Source organism: Corvus brachyrhynchos, unplaced genomic scaffold, assembly GCF_000691975.1.
Source record: "Corvus brachyrhynchos isolate BGI_N302 unplaced genomic scaffold, ASM69197v1 scaffold32, whole genome shotgun sequence".
Lineage (NCBI taxonomy): Eukaryota > Metazoa > Chordata > Aves > Passeriformes > Corvidae > Corvus > Corvus brachyrhynchos.
Window position 1 is genome coordinate 9,584,472 of NW_008237919.1, and position 17,722 is coordinate 9,602,193.

Genomic DNA, 17,722 nt, shown 5'->3' on the forward strand with positions numbered 1-17,722 from the left:
TGATAGGAATTAATATGCTTCTCAGGTGTGAAGTATCAGTTGAAAGTGTATGAACTGGAGGTGATATTTAATATGTTAATAACTAGACAGGTAGCCTGGCTGGTTTGACGTGAAAGGCCTGAGTTGTACTGACAACACTTACAGTAGGAACTATTGCTCTGTGTGTGGTACATCTATGCCAGGCTGTCCTTGCAGAGGAGCTGGGAAGAAATGTTCTCTTAAGGCCCAAAGGGGTCTTTTCTGCAAAAAGCATGTATTTATGTAATGATGAGGAATGTGACCTAAAGATGGAAGATTGTCAGAAATGGGAAAATCCAGTGAAAATGGGTGCAGATGTGGTAGGGTTGTATGGGTGTGGGATACTGAGGGGGGAAGAAACTATTGGAGAATCTGAGTTAGTTTATGGAGAGAGGACAACTGAATAAAAAAGGGGAGTGATGAAAAAAGGAAGGTTTAGGAAACCAAGAGAGGTTGAATTGGGGATAGGCATTAATTTCCTTGAAGCTCTAAAGCTCAGGGACAAATTCCTTGAGCAGAGTGCAGAAACTGCATGTAGCAAGATGATTTTTGTGCCAGAAACAACTAACGGGCAATGAGATGCTGCTCCCAGTTTGTTGGTTGCCTTCCTTGCTCTCTGAACAGTTGCAGCTTTTTTTTACATGCTTACTAGCTGTATTTTTTATTAAGCAAGGTTGTAATTTTTTGATTTTAGGAAATATAAATTCTTTAAAATGGATGTGAATGAGGAACAATTCATATATGCTCTGTGGTTCGTTTCCCATGGTTCTTCCCCTCCCCTCCCACAAAACCATCACATAATTTGATTTGGAAAATACTTCTAATGGAGAACAAATAAGGGGACACAGATTCTATGTCTTCTACAAGAGATTGTCATGCATGACCTGACTAAGCAGTTCCTCACCATACTGAAGAGAGTGTGCTGTGTAGTCTGATGTTACCGCGTGATGTAATTCTCATTTACAGTAATTTTCACACCTGTCTTAATTGTTTGCTGTGATGTGATTTAGTTAACTTTTGTAGATGGATGATCTCATTTCAGTCTGTTAATCAAGGGTCTCATTTGAAGGGTCTTATTTCAGTCTCAGGAGAGATAGCTAGCTTGACTGTTGTGTGAGCTCCCTGGTCATGATGTTCATGTAACTATAGATAGATTTTGCCTTGCTCTGAAATTTTATCTTACTGTACTCGATCTTTTGAAGACCTGGAAGTATCTGTTTGTATCTTTCTTAGGAAGCTTCTAAGACAAAGAGAGAAGTTGTTACTGGGGTCTTGAAGTCTTATAAAACTGTGAAGTAATTAATATTTAGCTGCTGGGTTGGAAATGAATACATTTTGGAAGGCTATTGGTTCTTTGCTACAAGGTAGTGTTAGTTAACGTGTCAGCATCTGTTACTTTAACAGAAGGAGTTCTTGGTCATGATATATTTTTGTGTGTATTAGGGTTTTACAGTACTTACTTTTATTTGCTTGAAAATGAAGTTCGCTTTTTCCAGTTTCAGCAAATGTGATGCAATTTAATCTTAGTAGGTTACTGGCATCGCTACATTGCTTTGAATTATTATGAAAAGATTTACCTATTAGGAGTCCCTATGCTGAGTGCCATTGCACTCTGGGAAGGAATACTAATAAACAGTTCCTTCCAGGAATAGCTATTAATCCTTCAATGTTTTTTTAAGACATATCTATTATGATTTGAAGCCTTTATTTTTCTAGATCTGACAAGCATGTCTTTTAGATCTGAAGCAGGGAAACGAAAGCACTAATCCCCAGGTCTTAGTGATGCAATTCTAAAACGCTAAAATTCTAAACAGTACTGGAGTTTGTGTGATATTTTTCTTTGTTTCTATTCACTCACCCCCAACAAAGAAAAAAAAACATGGAAAAGAACATTTTCTCTTTAAATATATATTTATCAGGTAGTAAGGCTTTAAAATTACTTACCACCACTTCAGTATGCAAATGCTCAAAGGCATTTTACATTCCATAAATAGCAAATGCCACTAGTTGGGTTTTCTGTCAGACTTGAAGGTTTAGACCTCCAAAGCACTGGGTATTACTGGTGAGTTGATTAGCATGGATATTACATACTTAAAACCTTGCAGGATTATAATCTGTTTGGGTTTTCTGTGTGTGTGTGTGTATATATATATATGGACATTTATATGTTAAAAATGTTTGGCATCATATTCTGGAAAAATAAGAAGCTATGCATAACATAACTGTAAGTGTGGAACAGTACCATTAAATTATTAGTTATTAATATTAGTATTAAATCAGTATTAAATTATGGAAGGAAAAGAAAAGAAGGCTTTATTCTTTGTGCCAGCAGACGGGAGAGAGGGAGGGGATATGATGCCGTGTTCAGCACCTGAGTTCTGGACAGCGGCATTTGAAGGACCAAGGAATTGTACATTCAAACTGTGGGATGGAAAGCAAATTAAACGTGTTACTGTTGATTGTATTGATCTGGCATATCCAGTGCCATGTTGGGATCCACTTGAGATTCTGGTATTTTATGTAAAACTGTATGAACTACTAGTAGGCCCGCTTCATAACAATTAAAATAGTTTGCTCATATGGCCAAAATAAAATCTATGCTTAAATAACAATACTGACCAAATGCACATTATGTTCTGGGGAATTATAAAAAAAATACGTTCTGAACAGTAAAATAATTTTAGCACACCAAACTTAGAAATTAGTTTTGACTGACTTAACGTCAAGAAGCTGGCATAGATGAAAAGAAGCTGTCTCTGTACATGTATTTTTCTGTGGATACACATGACAATTTGCAGTGTACTGGTATAGTTTGTAGTACAGTGAACTATATGAATATTAGTGAAATGAGTTGTGTCAAACTGCATCATTAAGGAGAATGTTACTGCATTTTAAAAACATTTTGTCCATGTACTTCTTAACATGTTCCTTGAATCCACTGTGAAGACAAAATTCACCGAAACAGATTGAAATGTAGTTGTTATAATAGGAGGCTAAAATTTTGTGTTCTTGTTTCAACTGTGGGATTTTTGTGTTTGGGATTTTTTGACTTCTTTTTGTCTTCTGAGCTAAATAAAATAATGACCTTTTTTTTTTTCATTTTTCTTTTTAGGGGTTGATACGAAATTGAAATTCACTCTTGAACCATCTTTAGGTCAAAATGGTTTTCAGCAGGTAATTTGATTTATTTTTCTCTTGAGTTTGTGAAGGAGTGGGTCTGCAGTCAAGGTGCTTGCCCTCATTCAGAAGTGCATTTGTCATCATAATGTCAGCATATTATTTGCAATTGCATCAAGAGCTGTTTCATTCATATTCAGAAAATGGAATAGGCTTTCATTGTTTACTCAGATATTTCCTACATCCTTGTATCCTAGAATATTATACTCTTGTCACATCATTAAATAATTAATCTGTATCTTCCCTGTGAGTGGATTAAGCAGTTAAACTCTGAAATGCCTGCAGTAAAATGAAATTAATGTGCATATCTGCAAGGTATTAAATGTTGCTATACTGTAGCATGAAACTAATGATGGATATTTTACAATTTTGGATGCTTTTGCTTTTAGTGGCATGATGCGCTCAAAGCAGTGGCCAGACTGCCGACAGGTATCCCAAAGGAATGGCGGAGAAAGGTAGGTAGACCTCTATGCCTTGTGGGCCATATTGCCTGTAGGTTTCTCAGAAGAGGTTAATTACATCAATATTATCTGTTGGTGGTTTTTTATAACAAATATTTGGACCTTATAAGCTGTACTGGGGATTTTTCCTTGTTTACGTTCTTCAGTGGCAACCTCACAGGGCAGCTGGAAAGGCTGAGGAGACAGGTAAAGATGGTGTTTTCAATAGTTGGGCTCTTTCTGCTTGAGGCTTAGGTAACTTATTCTGGTGCAGATGTTACTGCTTCATTCTGTCAGTCTCAAGAAATTGCACTGGTGAAATTTCCCCCAAAGCTGAACATATCTGCAGTGTAGGCTGTCACACTTACAAAGGTGAAGTTGATAGATGCTTAATGTTGACAAGAATGCTCATAGAAACAGTTGATGGGGAAAAGGCAGATTGCCAAAATTAGGGAAATTCAGAGTAAGGAGTGATGTAGAATGGCAGAGTGCACCATTAACAGGAAATTGCACTGAGTTAGTATTGTAGGAAAGGGTCCACTGGGATTTTGCTAGACTTACTTTATTGCATTCTTCAACGTTTGAAGCCCCCTAGCATAAAAAGAGGCATGTCTATTAATTTTTTCTTTAAAACTGAGTCACACGATCTAAGCTTTAAAAACACAGTTTTAATAAAAGTAGTATTTTTGAAGATTTATAAAATACATGTAGTTTCACGTATTTTTGATGCATCAGCTTAATTTCCTTTTCCTGTTTTTGCTATCTTTCCAAACTGAACTGTACCTCTTTACAAATCAGGGGAGAAGGAAGAAAAGACTTGGTGGCATTGTTTTCCTCACACCACGATGAATTTATTTTTAATCTACAACTAGAGTGAATCTTTATATCCATCTAACAGCCTTTTCTCTTTCCTGAAATATTCTTTTCCCACGCTTCAGAAAGTGTTCAGACACTTTTCTGTGGTACATGAGTGGAAGACGTCACAGAATCACAGAAGGGCTGAGTTTGGGTGGGACCTCTGGAGGTCATCTGGTCCAACCCCTCTGCCCAAACAGGGCCCCCTACAGCTGGTTACTAAGGGCTGTGTCCAGGTGACTTTCAAATATCTCCAAGGAAGGAGATTCCACAATCTCTCTGGGAAATCTATGTCAGTGCTCCTCAGCCTGTACCCTCCCCCACACCATGTGGCAAGGGAACGGGCAGTACTCAGTCACCCTCACAGTAAAAAAGTGTTCCTTAATGTTCGAGGAGAACTTCCTCTGTTTCAGTTTGTGCCCATTATCTCCAGTCCAGTCACTAGGCACAGATTAGAAGAGCTTGGCTTCCTCCTCCTTGCACCCTCCTTTCAGGCGTTTAAACACACTAGTAGAATCTCCCCATAGCTGCCTTTCTCCAGTCTGAACGGTCCCAGCTCTCTCATAGGAGAGATGCATAGGAGAGATGCTTTGCAACTGGGTGCCCCCCAGCAAATACTGGTGCTTGGGATTATTTCTCTCCAGAGGCAGGATTTTGCACTTCTCCTTGTTGAACTTCATGAGGCTCTTGTCAGACCATTTTTCCATTCTGTCAAGGTGTCCTTGGGCTTATCAGCCACTCCTCCCAGTTCTGTGTAATCAGCAGACTTGTGTATACTCTGCCATGTCATCCAACTCAGATCTGTCTTTCCTTCTCACTCTGCCCATCTCTGTGTTTGCTCACATGCGACCACATGATACTAGCCAAAGAAGTAGTGGTAAGAACAGAGATGTTGTCTTTTCACTGCCATTCCCCAGTTTCACAATGATTTTAAGATAGATACCAAAATAAAGGAAGTATTTAGTGTTAGCGGCATGCTGATTGCTTCCTTTGCTGTCAACAGAAGGAGCAGGTTGACATCTGCATTATTGTTGTGGCATGTGACATTTAGTTTCTGGGGCTGGAAGAGGTAAAGAATCCAGTCAAACAACATCAGTAGGATGTCAAACAACATCTGAGGTGGTTGGGAGGCAGAACAGTGGCATTCCTCCACATGGGTGACTTTGCAGAAGTGTGGGAAGGGACATTTAAATGCAGAAAACATGAGATTCTGGGAGCTGTCTATAAATTCCTTCATCATGCAGCTATCTAAGTGTTTAAATCTGTGGGAAGTGTCTAAATTGCTTTTCTCACTTGAGTGAATTAATGGCTGGTATAAAACTTGACCAGTTTGCTTTTATGATTTCTTTCAGTTTCCTGAAGAAAAAGATCCTTTATTGTTACTTGCTGTCACTGTATGATCTGTCACGTGCCTTTCATGGTTCAGGAAGTTTTCAAATTTTTCATAAAGGTCCAGCCTTTGTCTTGGATACACATGCATAAATCTGTTCTGGCAATTATTAGGCTTTAAAAGTAGTGAAAATGTTTGTTTCAGAACTCCCTGTAGCACCAGCAGTTTAGGAAGCCCTCTTGTAAGTTGCTCTGATCCAAGTGATGCTTTCAGATGAATCCCAGATGGTGAATACTAGATGCTATTTGTTCTGCAAAGTCATCAGAAGAGACTTCTGATAAAGAGAAGCATTAGCACTGCCAGATTTCTTTTGGGAGTTTCCAGGAGATGTATCCATGGTAGAGTTTGAGGAGAGCCAACAGCAGTGTTATCCTTTTATAAAACTCTTTGTTGGTTATGAGGATAGAAGGTCTGAACTGACAAAGAATCCTTGCCTTGTGTTTCTATTTTGGAGGGCCCCTGTGAATTCACTGACAGCTGACTTGCATCTTTGTAGTCAATCCATGGATCTGGATGCTTAATGCCAACCATTTCCTTCCTTTCTGTTTAGGGAGCAAGGTATTATTTTAATTGTGCAAAAATTGTTGTAGCTAAAATCCTCTTCTGCATATTTCAAGTCTAACAGCAGATCACATATGGGTGAAGCTGATAAGGTTCATCTAACAATATATATATCAAAACTTTTTATTTTACCTGAGAAATAATTAATTTTGCCTTATGTATTTCTAGGTTTGGCTGACCCTGGCTGATCAGTACTTACACAGTATAGCCATTGACTGGGACAAAACCATGCGTTTCACATTCAATGAAAGAAGTAATCCTGATGATGACTCTATGGGCATCCAAATAGTAAAGGTAGCCAGCTAATTTGTTACTTCTTTTTAAAAAATTTAATGAAAAGTTGACATTTTAATTTGGATTTATTTTCATGTCTGCAACTGCTTTGGCAAAAATTACATCTTCATTCCCAATTTTGGCCTGCCAAAATTTTTCTTTTTTGGCTGCTTTGGTTCTTTTGCACTAATCTGGTTAGTGTTAGCTGGGAAAAAAATTGCTATTTCTGATTTTTTTTTTCTTCATTTTTACTTTTTTTTTATTTTGAAAAAGTACTGGAGTTTAATGAAGACAAAGGAGCATAAGTGGGTTTTTTACTTCCCTGTAAATAAACACCAATGTTTTCTGGGAGTAAAAAGTATGTTTTAAAATGTAGCAAATGAGCATTTTTCAGTTGTTTTACAGGAGTGAAACACATTTGCCTATTTGTATTTCTCAGCTGATTAATGTTTAATATTTAAAGCAGTCAGCCATTTTGCAAATTTGCCTTTCACTTATAAATCACTTAAATTTCAAGGACACAGTTTCTGGTTTTTATGGTTTGAAAATTCAGTTGTCTAGTAGTTCTTTTATACTTTGAAAAAAACAGTTGCTCTTTTTTGTTCAATTAAGCAGCTGTTATGTCTTGCCTCTTTGAAACCCAGAGATCTTTTAATATCTTCTGTGGCAATGTATTATGAACATCTTTTAGGGGACTTGTTTACTTGAGAGCTTGCTGAAACTATTTCTCTTGGGTGAGCTAAAGGTTTAACAGATTAAAAAAGAAATGTTGTCATCAACTTTGGGAGTATGTACTGGGAGGGTGGAGGTGGAAGGAAAACTGGGACAGTCAAGAGAACTAACGGGGGAAGGAAAATACACATCTTTTCTCTTCTTGTCATTTTTATTTTTGTTTTAATTTCTTTTTCCTTTAAAGGACCTTCACCGAACTGGCTGCAGTTCTTACTGTGGCCAGGAGGCAGAGCAAGATCGAGTGGTATTAAAACGTGTTTTGCTGGCATATGCCAGGTGGAATAAATCTGTTGGCTATTGTCAAGGATTTAACATACTAGCTGCACTTATTCTGGAAGTAATGGAGGGCAATGAAGGGGATGCCCTGAAAGTGAGTAAAATTTTTTTTTTTTCAATGGTGAAGATTGCTTTTAGTTAATGAACTTTATAATAAACCAATGTGTGAATTTTGGAGACAGTGTAAAAGAGCAGGACTCAAAAGAGTTAGCTAATTTATATCTGTGGATTTTTTATTTTGTTATCCTGTCTGAGCTAAAATTAATAGTTTGAATTTTATCACTGTTAAATTTTTTTTTCAAACAGAAACAAATGAGGTCTTGGCCATAAAAAAATAAATGGGACCACTGCTACTAACTGTAGAATATCTTATGCCATAATCCCAAATCTGCTTGCAAACACCATAGGTAGCTGAAATCTTAAAATTTCATTATCAGCATCTTATGTGGCGGTTCCATGTGAGGCAGTTTATAAATCAGCTACATTTCAAAGCAAATCCTAGGAAAACATTAAATATTCAAAAAGAAAGTAAGTCACTTTGAAGCTAATTTCTGGGTTACGTTAGTCTTAACAGCGTTTTGTTTTCTTAGACAGTTTTTATTGTAATTAAAAGAAAGCTTAATGAACTTTATAGTATGTTAGAAAATGGAAATACTATTTACTACAGGACATGGTTTAAGGTTTGGCAAGATCATGGGCAAAGTTCCTTAAACAAACTTGCTCATATGTGTGAGTTGGGGTCAAATTAATAAAAGATGACTGTGACTCTTGAGATACTGAGCTGTTTGTTTTGCCTTAGACAATGATTTAAATATGGTAAATATTTAAATTCACTCAGAGCTCCTAAAATACAAAGCTTGTGGCAGTAGAGTCCAGCTACTTCTTCATTCTAGACAGCTGCCTGTAATAGGAAGAAAATACTATAATATACTGAATTTGTATCAGAAAGTAGAATTTTCTTTCAGTAGTTCTTGCTTAAGATTTCCTCAATATTTTTAACTGTAATTTGTCACATTTTATTGTTATCTTATACTGTCCAGAAGCTCCCTAAACACATTATGGTAGCATAGGAAATACAGTTCCCCAAGGTTTATGAAGTCCAAGGTGACGATAAGAACTGTGTGTGTCCTTATGTGTTGTCTGTTACTGTGAGTTGTGTCAGGCTCCTTGTGTGGAGGAGACAATGGAATGGAGCCAGACTGCCCCAGGGAGGTAAAGCACTGAAGGCTGTTTGCACCAAAACTGGTCTTACCTGGCAAAAATAAGAATGGAAAATAAAGTAATTTCTTTTCCAAGCTTTGTGTGTGGGCTTTGCAGGAATTTTCTTCAGGAATTTCCCCAGAAGAGAGAGGGAAGAGGGGAAGGACAAGAAAAGGAACAGAGTGTGTGGGAGGAAATAAGAATTGGGTATTAGCATTAGGTTTTGTTGTAGTCACGGCCACCTAAAGCAAGCAGTGAGTGACTTCAGAACAGCTACAGAGGGCTGTAAAGGTGCCCTCAGGATTGTAGCTATGCGGTAGCTGTGCTTCGGTTATTGTAGAGTCTGGGAGTTAAGGGAGCAATGGCATTCTCAGGTTTTGCCGGTCAGGTCTCGTTTCTGGGAAGGACATTATAAATAAAAGCTCTGTGTCTGGGAATTATCTCCCAGAGGCCAGGAAACAGCAGGTATTACTGATGCCAAGGGGCTTTAACAGCACAGGACCCAACATGGTGGCTTCAGGGAATGCCCAGCCAGTGATACTTGAGTGTTCACTAGTTAACGTAGGCATTAAGTTAAATCCCTGGAGTTGTCTCAAAGTTAGCCTACAGAAATTATGGTAAGCAAGAAAATCCCAGCTTGCATGTGTAGAAGCTGTCAAAGTATGCATAACTCATAGATACCAAAATTCAAATTTTTTCTCTTGCATGTTATTGTGTAGATAAGCTACAGAATCAAATAATAAAAATAAATATGTAGAGATGTGTTACAAAGAAAGTATCTATTGCAAACTGGTAAATATAGGAAGTGCTTTTTAAAAAAAGGTCTTCTCAAAGCAATTCACATCTTGATGAAACAGAATGAACTTCAGTGTTGAAAAAGACTTCTGTTCTCCTCTGTGCTCTCATATATTTGAGATCAGTGAAGTAATATATGTCATAAGAAATTAATGAAAATGCAAATAGCGTAGTTGTAAATTAATGTTGTTATATTAAATTACTCTTCCATTGGTTGAAATATATCTGAACAAAATAAAGCATATTTTTACAAGACAGTGAAGTGACCCACTATTCAGCAAAGGTTAGGTAATGCATCTGACAAAATACAAGGCTGTCATGTAGAAACTGTCAATTTGCCTGTGTTGACTACTGATCCACATGCTTTAAAACATGGAACGTAAGACTGCTATTACCTGAAGAAATCTTGCAAGGACAAGTGGCAGTATGTGGTCACAAGCAGCTGGGAAAGACAAGGAAGCATTAAGACTGTTTCAAGTGGTGCTCTTGGTAGTCCTGTGTCTGAGAAGCTGTTTTTGTAGGCATCTTATGAAAAGAGAGGGATTGGAAGGAGGATTGTCTCCTGTATATGAAGGTGCAATGCTTCTCTCGAGAATTAAGGTCTCTATGAAACATGGTAGGGATGCTCATATGAAAGAAAGGGAGACTTGAAGCATATGGGATGACTGCATGCTGGCTCTCTGGGTGTGGTTAGCAGAGTGGCCAAAGAGTTCGTAGAAGATCCTGAAGTGAAGGTCAGTGTCTTCTGTTAGGCTGATGGTAAACACCAACTTTTGCATATTTTTTGTTGCATTTGTTCATTCTCAAAAGTTTGACAGTAATCCATTACCATCCATGTAGTTTAGCTACCTCACTTGAAACAGATGTCTGCTTAAAATGTCTCATGCTGCTTAATTTAGCACCTTTTAAAGTGACAAGATGGAGTGCAGCACACAGTTACACATCGCAGTAAAATGTATGGAGAATCTCTTTTTAAAGAACAGGACCTTGCATTTTGGAGAGGGAAAATAGGGGATTTGCAAGATCAGTTGTGGCATTAACCAGAGAAGGGATAGTGAGACTCTCCAGCAGTGGAGAATCTCATAAACAATTCCAACATCAGAAATGTCAAAATTGCTTTTGGTGTGGGTAATGCTGGCAGCTTGGGCATAGCTTACTGTGACATTGATTTCAGTCACTGATTTCAGTAATTTCATGGTTCATAAATTCTGGACAGTTTCAAGAGGTCTTTGCATCTTGAATACTGGATACCTAGGGTACTTGAGGATGCTCAAAGTGGTAATATTTTCTCCCCATTTAAGTGGAGCTGCCAGAAGCATGTGTTGCCACTGGCTCCAAGTAATTCATATGTGAACAGAGAAATTTTATTTTTCTGTTATTCCTAGAAAATAACTGCTCTGTAAGTCCTACATGATGGTCTTTCATTTTTCCCACAGATCATGATTTACCTAATCGATAAGGTACTTCCTGATAGCTACTTTGTCAATAATCTCCGTGCTCTCTCTGTGGATATGGCTGTTTTCCGAGATCTTTTACGAATGAAACTTCCTGAACTGTCCCAGCACTTAGACACCCTGCAAAGAGCTGCTAACAGAGAAAGTGGAGGTACATTCAACAGCAAATGCTATTATACCCTGTCTCATTGTTTTGTCTGAGCACTGGTTTAAAAATACAATATTTTCAGTGTTTACATGAGTTTATTGCTTAGATTATGTATTTTAAATTGTTAAGATGAAATATGATCGTTTCCATTATTGGTAACCTTAACATAAATAGGTGGTACTTCCAGGAAAAAACAAAGGGAAATAATTTGGTCCCACCACTAGTTGCAAACAGAATTGTGTTGACAGGAATATACAAAGCATGGAGTGACAACACTAACATATAGCTTAGTACAAGGGCAACCTTGGAAAGGTAGTTGCTTGCCTGAGCTCAAGATAGCTGTCCTCCTACTGGTCTGTGTAGTTGCTAGCTCATATAGTTATTCTGGGAAGAGTTACAATGTGAGAGCAAGTGGGAGCAGGTTAGTATTTTTTCACCTGGATCCTTACCAATATGCAGGTGCAAAACTCAGAAGTACATCTTGCATTGCTACTGAGAACTGGCTTTGCACTGTGAATTTTTTTCTTCTGGCGTAGCATTCCATCCAGATTTAACAGCTCTTTTATCTGGGAATGTTCTGCGGAGGGCAAGAGGTCTTTTGTTAGTTGATTTGGTTTCTTTTTCCTTTGGGAAGCTAAGTGCACCCTGAGTTCTGTCTTAGAAAAGATCTGCTACTATGTTTCATGTGGCTATGCCCAAACTGTATAAAAAAAAAAAAAGAAATGGTATCAAGGAAATATTTGCTGTTTGAAAGTGTTTTCACAGGCTGGCCTCTCTGGTCATGGCCTTCAGTGCATCAGTTGATACCGGGATGCACAAAGTGTTCTCTGAGCATAACAAGAAAGTCAAACTTCAGAGTTTCAGGCTGAAATAGTACATCTTGTTTGAAACTTAACAAGTACATCAGGATATTGAAATAATAGATATGACTTTACAGAGACAGTCACCTTCACTTTCATGTAGATAAAGATTTACGCCATCAGTTGGTGAAGAAATGCAGCATTTTGTGGGAAAGTTGGTGAGTTTGTTTTGTTTCTTTTTTTTGATAGAAGTTTTTATTTCATATTACTTTGGGAAAGGAGAAGCAGTCTTTCTTATATAAGGGGAAAATGTGCTGGTGTATTCCAGGGTTTACAGTCTAAAACCAATGCTGTTGCTTAGTTTTTTGCAGTGCAGCAGAATGGAAGGTGACTATGTAATTTTTTACATTGCTCTTCTCAGCTTATCTTTGGACAGCTGCAGGCTAACTAGGTTTTGAACAATAACAGAGGTGCTAGAAAGTCTGGTGGATTTTAGTGTGCAGTTTATACTCTTTGTGAAACGATAGTAAATTGCAGTTACTTCAAGTTTTTTGCTTGTTTGTTTTTTTAACTTCAGGAGGCTACGAACCCCCACTTACAAATGTCTTCACAATGCAGTGGTTTCTGACACTCTTTGCCACCTGTCTGCCTAACCATACAGTTCTGAAGATCTGGGATTCAGTATTCTTTGAAGGCTCTGAAATTATTCTGAGAGTAGCTTTGGCTATCTGGGCAAAGCTAGGAGAGTAAGTGGTCATTTTTATCTGTTTTTTGTTTTCACTATGAGCCATGTTTAACTTTTGTTTTCCTTAAGAAGATGTTATCAATTCTAAACAAGATTCAGTCTTTCAGGAGAATGATTATGTTTTGAAAAAGCTGCAAAAAGGACCTTTATGGTTTCTTAAAAACACATGATTCTGCCATCAAGTCAGAATGGGCATGATAATTAATTGACCCTTTTTGCAGAAAATTGTCTCCACTTTTTGGAGTTGTCTGTGTATAATGTCTTCGTGCTGTGCTAAAGGGTTGGACTTTCCAGAACATAAACCTCTGAAGGAACTGGTAAATACCCTGTGTAAAGACACACTCATAGACTTCAGGATGACCAGCTAATTTAGTTGGGTACCTGAAACTGGGGGTGTTAATTCCCTTGGTTTCACTTAAGGAGACTTAAGGGTTTGAGCCCATTGGCTTTGCCCAGTAGAAGAGTTCAGTTACTAAGAGAATGACTTTGTAGTACACAAGTCTTTTCTGTTAAGGCCTGGAAATGAATTTTCTGGAAATTCTCTGCTTTTAAGCACATTCAAGCTCACTTTCTGTTGTAGTCCTTTATGGCCTTGGAAACTCACCACATGGCCAGAACACAAGAGGTGGCTAGTTCTTTAAACTCCTCTGTTGTCAAAGCAAATATTTGCATTCCAAAGAGTTTACAGTGCTCCCAGAGAAATGAATTTTGTCATTGGCTTCGGTGGGAGCTGTGAGCTGTGACAGGTCAAGCAGATGTTAGTTCAGCTGGAAACATTTTTTAGCTGGCATCAGCAGCTGCATCGATTTTTTTCTTGTGATGCCTGTTAAAGCTCATCTTCAGTTTTTGCTCTGAAACTGAACCACTGGGATTTATGTTCAGTTCTGTCCTTGGAGGTTTCATTTCCTTTTTTCTTTCTGAATAAATTAGCACTGCAGGCAGGTAGCATTGTAAGAGGCTTTGTTTAGTACATTTAATTTTTAATCTGAAGAATAATAATTAGAATAATAATTTCCTGAGAGCTTTTTTTTATAGTCAGTTCATGAATGAAACTTGCATGAATCATTTGTATTAGGATTAATCTCTATGTAGTCACGTAGTGTTTTCAATAAAATGTCCTTTCAGTGGATCTCTGTGCACTTAAAAGCTGTAATTGTGAATATTAGTGCTCATAACATGATAAAAAAGGAAGTTACGACTTTGAAGATTTTACCGTAAAGCTTAAAGAAAAATTAAACATGTTTTTAAAACTCGAAAGGAACAGAATCAAGAAATAAATAAGAATGTCTCCAAGAGAATAAGCTGATCACACTGCACATCTTGTAACTGTTGTTTGTGGGGAATGGGAGAAGGTCTGGTAAAAGGTTGGGCACTGTTTTTGCTGGGAGAAGATTGTGATATTTTTATTTCTCTTTGTCTACCATTAGAACTAGAACAGGGGACATTTACAGAAGTGGGGCCTGAAATAGTGTTCATAGTCTCATGATCTTCACACTTCTCAAGAGTAATTCTCAAAATGAAAATAGGGTGAGAAGTGCATTTTTAAAATGTGGGTGGCTCAATCATACTTCTGTTTTGAGGGAGACTGAAGGAACAGGGAAGTTAATCATAGGTGCAGTGGAGAAAGCAGTATGTGGGGGTCATGAGAGACTGAAGGCATCAGGGCAGGTGAGCCATAAGTTGGTGATAATCGGCTACGTACCCATTGTTTCTACTAATTTTTAAATTTTTTTAGCGATGTTATCGTTGTTTTAAACAAACTATGTTAAGATTTCAGTAGGAGTTTCATAGTTCAGCGGTTGTTAGGTACAGATGCTAAAGATCAAGGGAAGCTGCTTCTTCTATTGCTTAAGAAAAAAGGCAGTGGTTTTTTTTCATCATTCCAGCATCTGTGTTTTAGAGGAGAGGCTACAATATGTAGCCATTGATGCATTTCCTTGGGGTATAAGTAAAACAAATTTTTCACTTGACAGGAGAGGTGTTTAGCAGCTGACCCTAATGTATGTAGAGCATCAACTCACAAAAGCATTTTACTCATATTTCTCTTCCTCTAGGTGACACTCTGTGTGTTTAGAATGATTCTGTGTTTTTAGAAATTTAAAGAAAAGTGTGGAAAAAATATTCAATTGGACCTCACTCCCCAAAACAAGACAAGCAAAAGCATACTACCAAAGCAAACAAACAACCAAAACCAAAACAGTTCCCATCTCTAATTTAGAAGTAGCATTCACAAATATGATGAGTGAATTTTCCTTCATTCTTCATTATGTTAATTATTTTTTAACACAATGACATATATGAATGCACCTATACTTAATTTATTCCACAGGAATGGTTTCTGGCCAGTGAGTATCTTCCTGTCTGACAAAAAGAAAGTTCAGCCAGTGAATTTGGCCATTTGGTGCATGGTGAAGAATGGGTGATAAGGCAGTTAAGAAATCTTTATGCTCCCTTTTTGAGCTGATGAAAGAACTCCCTTGTGCTAGTAGGAGGCAAGGTTTATTGATTCTTGTGCTGTAGAAGTGAAAGGGCCAGAGGGAATAGCCTGTCTGGAGATACGTGAATCTGTTATCATGAGGAGTCGGGACAGTAAGCTGTACTTAGTGCATCTTTTTACTGCTGCACCTTTTCCAATGTTGTGTGCACTGTTTTACTTGGAAGTCTAGACAGAATTGCAAATAAAAGTTAAGCTGTCTAATGGAAATGCATATTTTATGATGACAAGAAAATCTGTTTTGTTTTGAATGCGTAGAATCATATGTAAAAGTAAAATAAAAACCAGCATGTATTTTGATGTAGGCAAATTGAGTGTTGTGAAACTGCAGATGAGTTTTACAGTACTATGGGCAAGCTGACCCAGGAGATGCTTGAAGACAGTCTGATTGACAGCAATGAACTTATGCAGGTGAGTAATTTTGATGTAATTATTTTTTGTGTTTTCTGTGTTGATTTCTAACAAATTATATTTTTGTTCAGATACTGCAGAAACCTAAATTCTCCCAAGAATAAAAGTTTCAGATAACTGGATTGAGCTGGCATGTCAATGAAACAAGTAGATGATCTGCAGTTAGAGCTAGAATCTTATTTTATATATGCAATATGGAGAACCACTCGGCTTCATTTAATAAAAACTGATTCTATGTTGACAATTGAAAGTCTTTTGTGATATTATGCCCAATTGGATTTACACAAGTAAGATGTAGAATCTTTTAGTAGTCACCATTTTTAGGGTATTCTTTTTCCTTATTTTTATGTTTTGGTCAGTTGTTTATTACACTCTGTCCTTTTCATCCTGCAGACACTGTGGGAAATAAGAGTTTATGAAGTGAGAAGTGTATAAAAAGTCCTTTCTGGTTTAAAAAAAAAAACCCATGAACAATCAGTAGTGTACTGTAAACAAAGACATTTGTACATAATTGCAGTCCCTGAGTTTTTAAAGCATATGAGAACAAAGACCCACATTGTTCTGGGAAAGGAAAGGGCCTTTAGTATCACATATACAATTTATTTATTTACAGTTACACTTATTCTTGTGATATTTTTAAGGTGTTGTCTACTTAGCTGTTTTATAAGGACTTCGTGCTACAGTTCTGGAACTTTCCTTTTGATGAGTTAGAGCATAGATATTAAATGGGTGCAAGTACAGAGAACATAATTCACCTGAAACTTTGTAGCTGTCTTAGGGGAAGGAAAAAAATTCAGTCTATAAAGCTACACAAGTTTAATAACAGTTGTTAGCAGGTAATAGAATAGTTGACTTCTATTACCTATTGTTGGAAGTGTCAAAATACACTTAGCTAGTCTGGTTAAGTAGTGCCCTGAAGTAAAGGATTGTTTTTAGTTTTATTATTTTGGCCATTGTTATTTTGTCTGATGAGGAAGCTCTAGGAATGGGAGGAGTGAGTGTGGCTTTGTTTTGCTTCAAAAATGGAAATGCAGCTGGTCAAAGGTACTCACATGCTTTTTAAAAATGTGTTAAGGTTCCTCAAAAGACAGTTCAGATACTGAGGATGTGTAAGGAGGGCAGCACAAGCTGACATCTTCTCATTATGTTTCAGTTCCTGGTCTCCAGTCTGGTACAAAATCAAGATGTGGCATTTGTGAATAAGAATGATTTTGGGAAAGCTGAGGTGGTCTTTCATGACTGTTGATTTCTTTCTTTGCTACTGTAATAGAAGATAAGGCATGGGTAACTTACTGGTTGGAGGGATGGAAGGATATTTTTGTTTTTTAACTGTTGCAATTAAAATACTAGCAAATTAGCAATCTTTTTTGTGCTTCCACATAAAATGAGTATTTGGCACAATACATATGTGTGTTCATAGTGTAAGTGGGTATTTGGTTGCACTGACAGGAGTGTTAAGGTAGGATGGCATTGCCATTGATATGGAGAATGTGACAGGTTTAATACTGTGTATGGAGGAGCAGTGGATCTGGTTTATGTGTGTCCTCTCAGTTGAAGAAACCACAATATAGTTTGCGTAGCATTCTTCAAGTCAAAGGCAGGCACTGGCAGTGTAGCCATCTCTGAGGTCTTTACTCTAGGCCCTCTTTACCCTAAGTAAAGAGTCCACTTTTTCTAAGTGGAAAGAATAAAGCACTACAAGAGTACAAGAGAGCATATAAATGCTACCATGTATCTGATTGGAGAAAAAAATTAAGAAATATGAACCATTGCATTAATGAAAAGGTCCAGGCTGCTTGAACATACTGGTTTTTAAATTGCTTTAAGCAATTTTCAGAGGAGCCATCCAGAGATGCTTTGTTTTCAATTTTTCTTTCTTTTCCCCTAATAAAAATCAGAATGATGAATTTACATCTAATACTTTTTACAAGATGGCCCAAGGATTAGTATCCT

General features: G+C 37.4%; 1 protein-coding gene across 1 annotated transcript in view; it reads left to right on the top strand.

The window, feature by feature from the left end:
• The window catches only part of TBC1D30 (TBC1 domain family member 30), a 53,455-nt gene that overhangs the window by 25,955 nt on the left and 9,778 nt on the right, over positions 1–17,722 (top strand). The window contains exons 4-10 of the mRNA XM_017733090.1: positions 3,131–3,192; positions 3,585–3,650; positions 6,610–6,735; positions 7,631–7,816; positions 11,154–11,322; positions 12,697–12,865; positions 15,664–15,769. Coding sequence (XP_017588579.1) covers positions 3,131–3,192; positions 3,585–3,650; positions 6,610–6,735; positions 7,631–7,816; positions 11,154–11,322; positions 12,697–12,865; positions 15,664–15,769 — 884 coding nt within the window. The remainder of the gene's footprint in view (positions 1–3,130; positions 3,193–3,584; positions 3,651–6,609; positions 6,736–7,630; positions 7,817–11,153; positions 11,323–12,696; positions 12,866–15,663; positions 15,770–17,722) is intronic.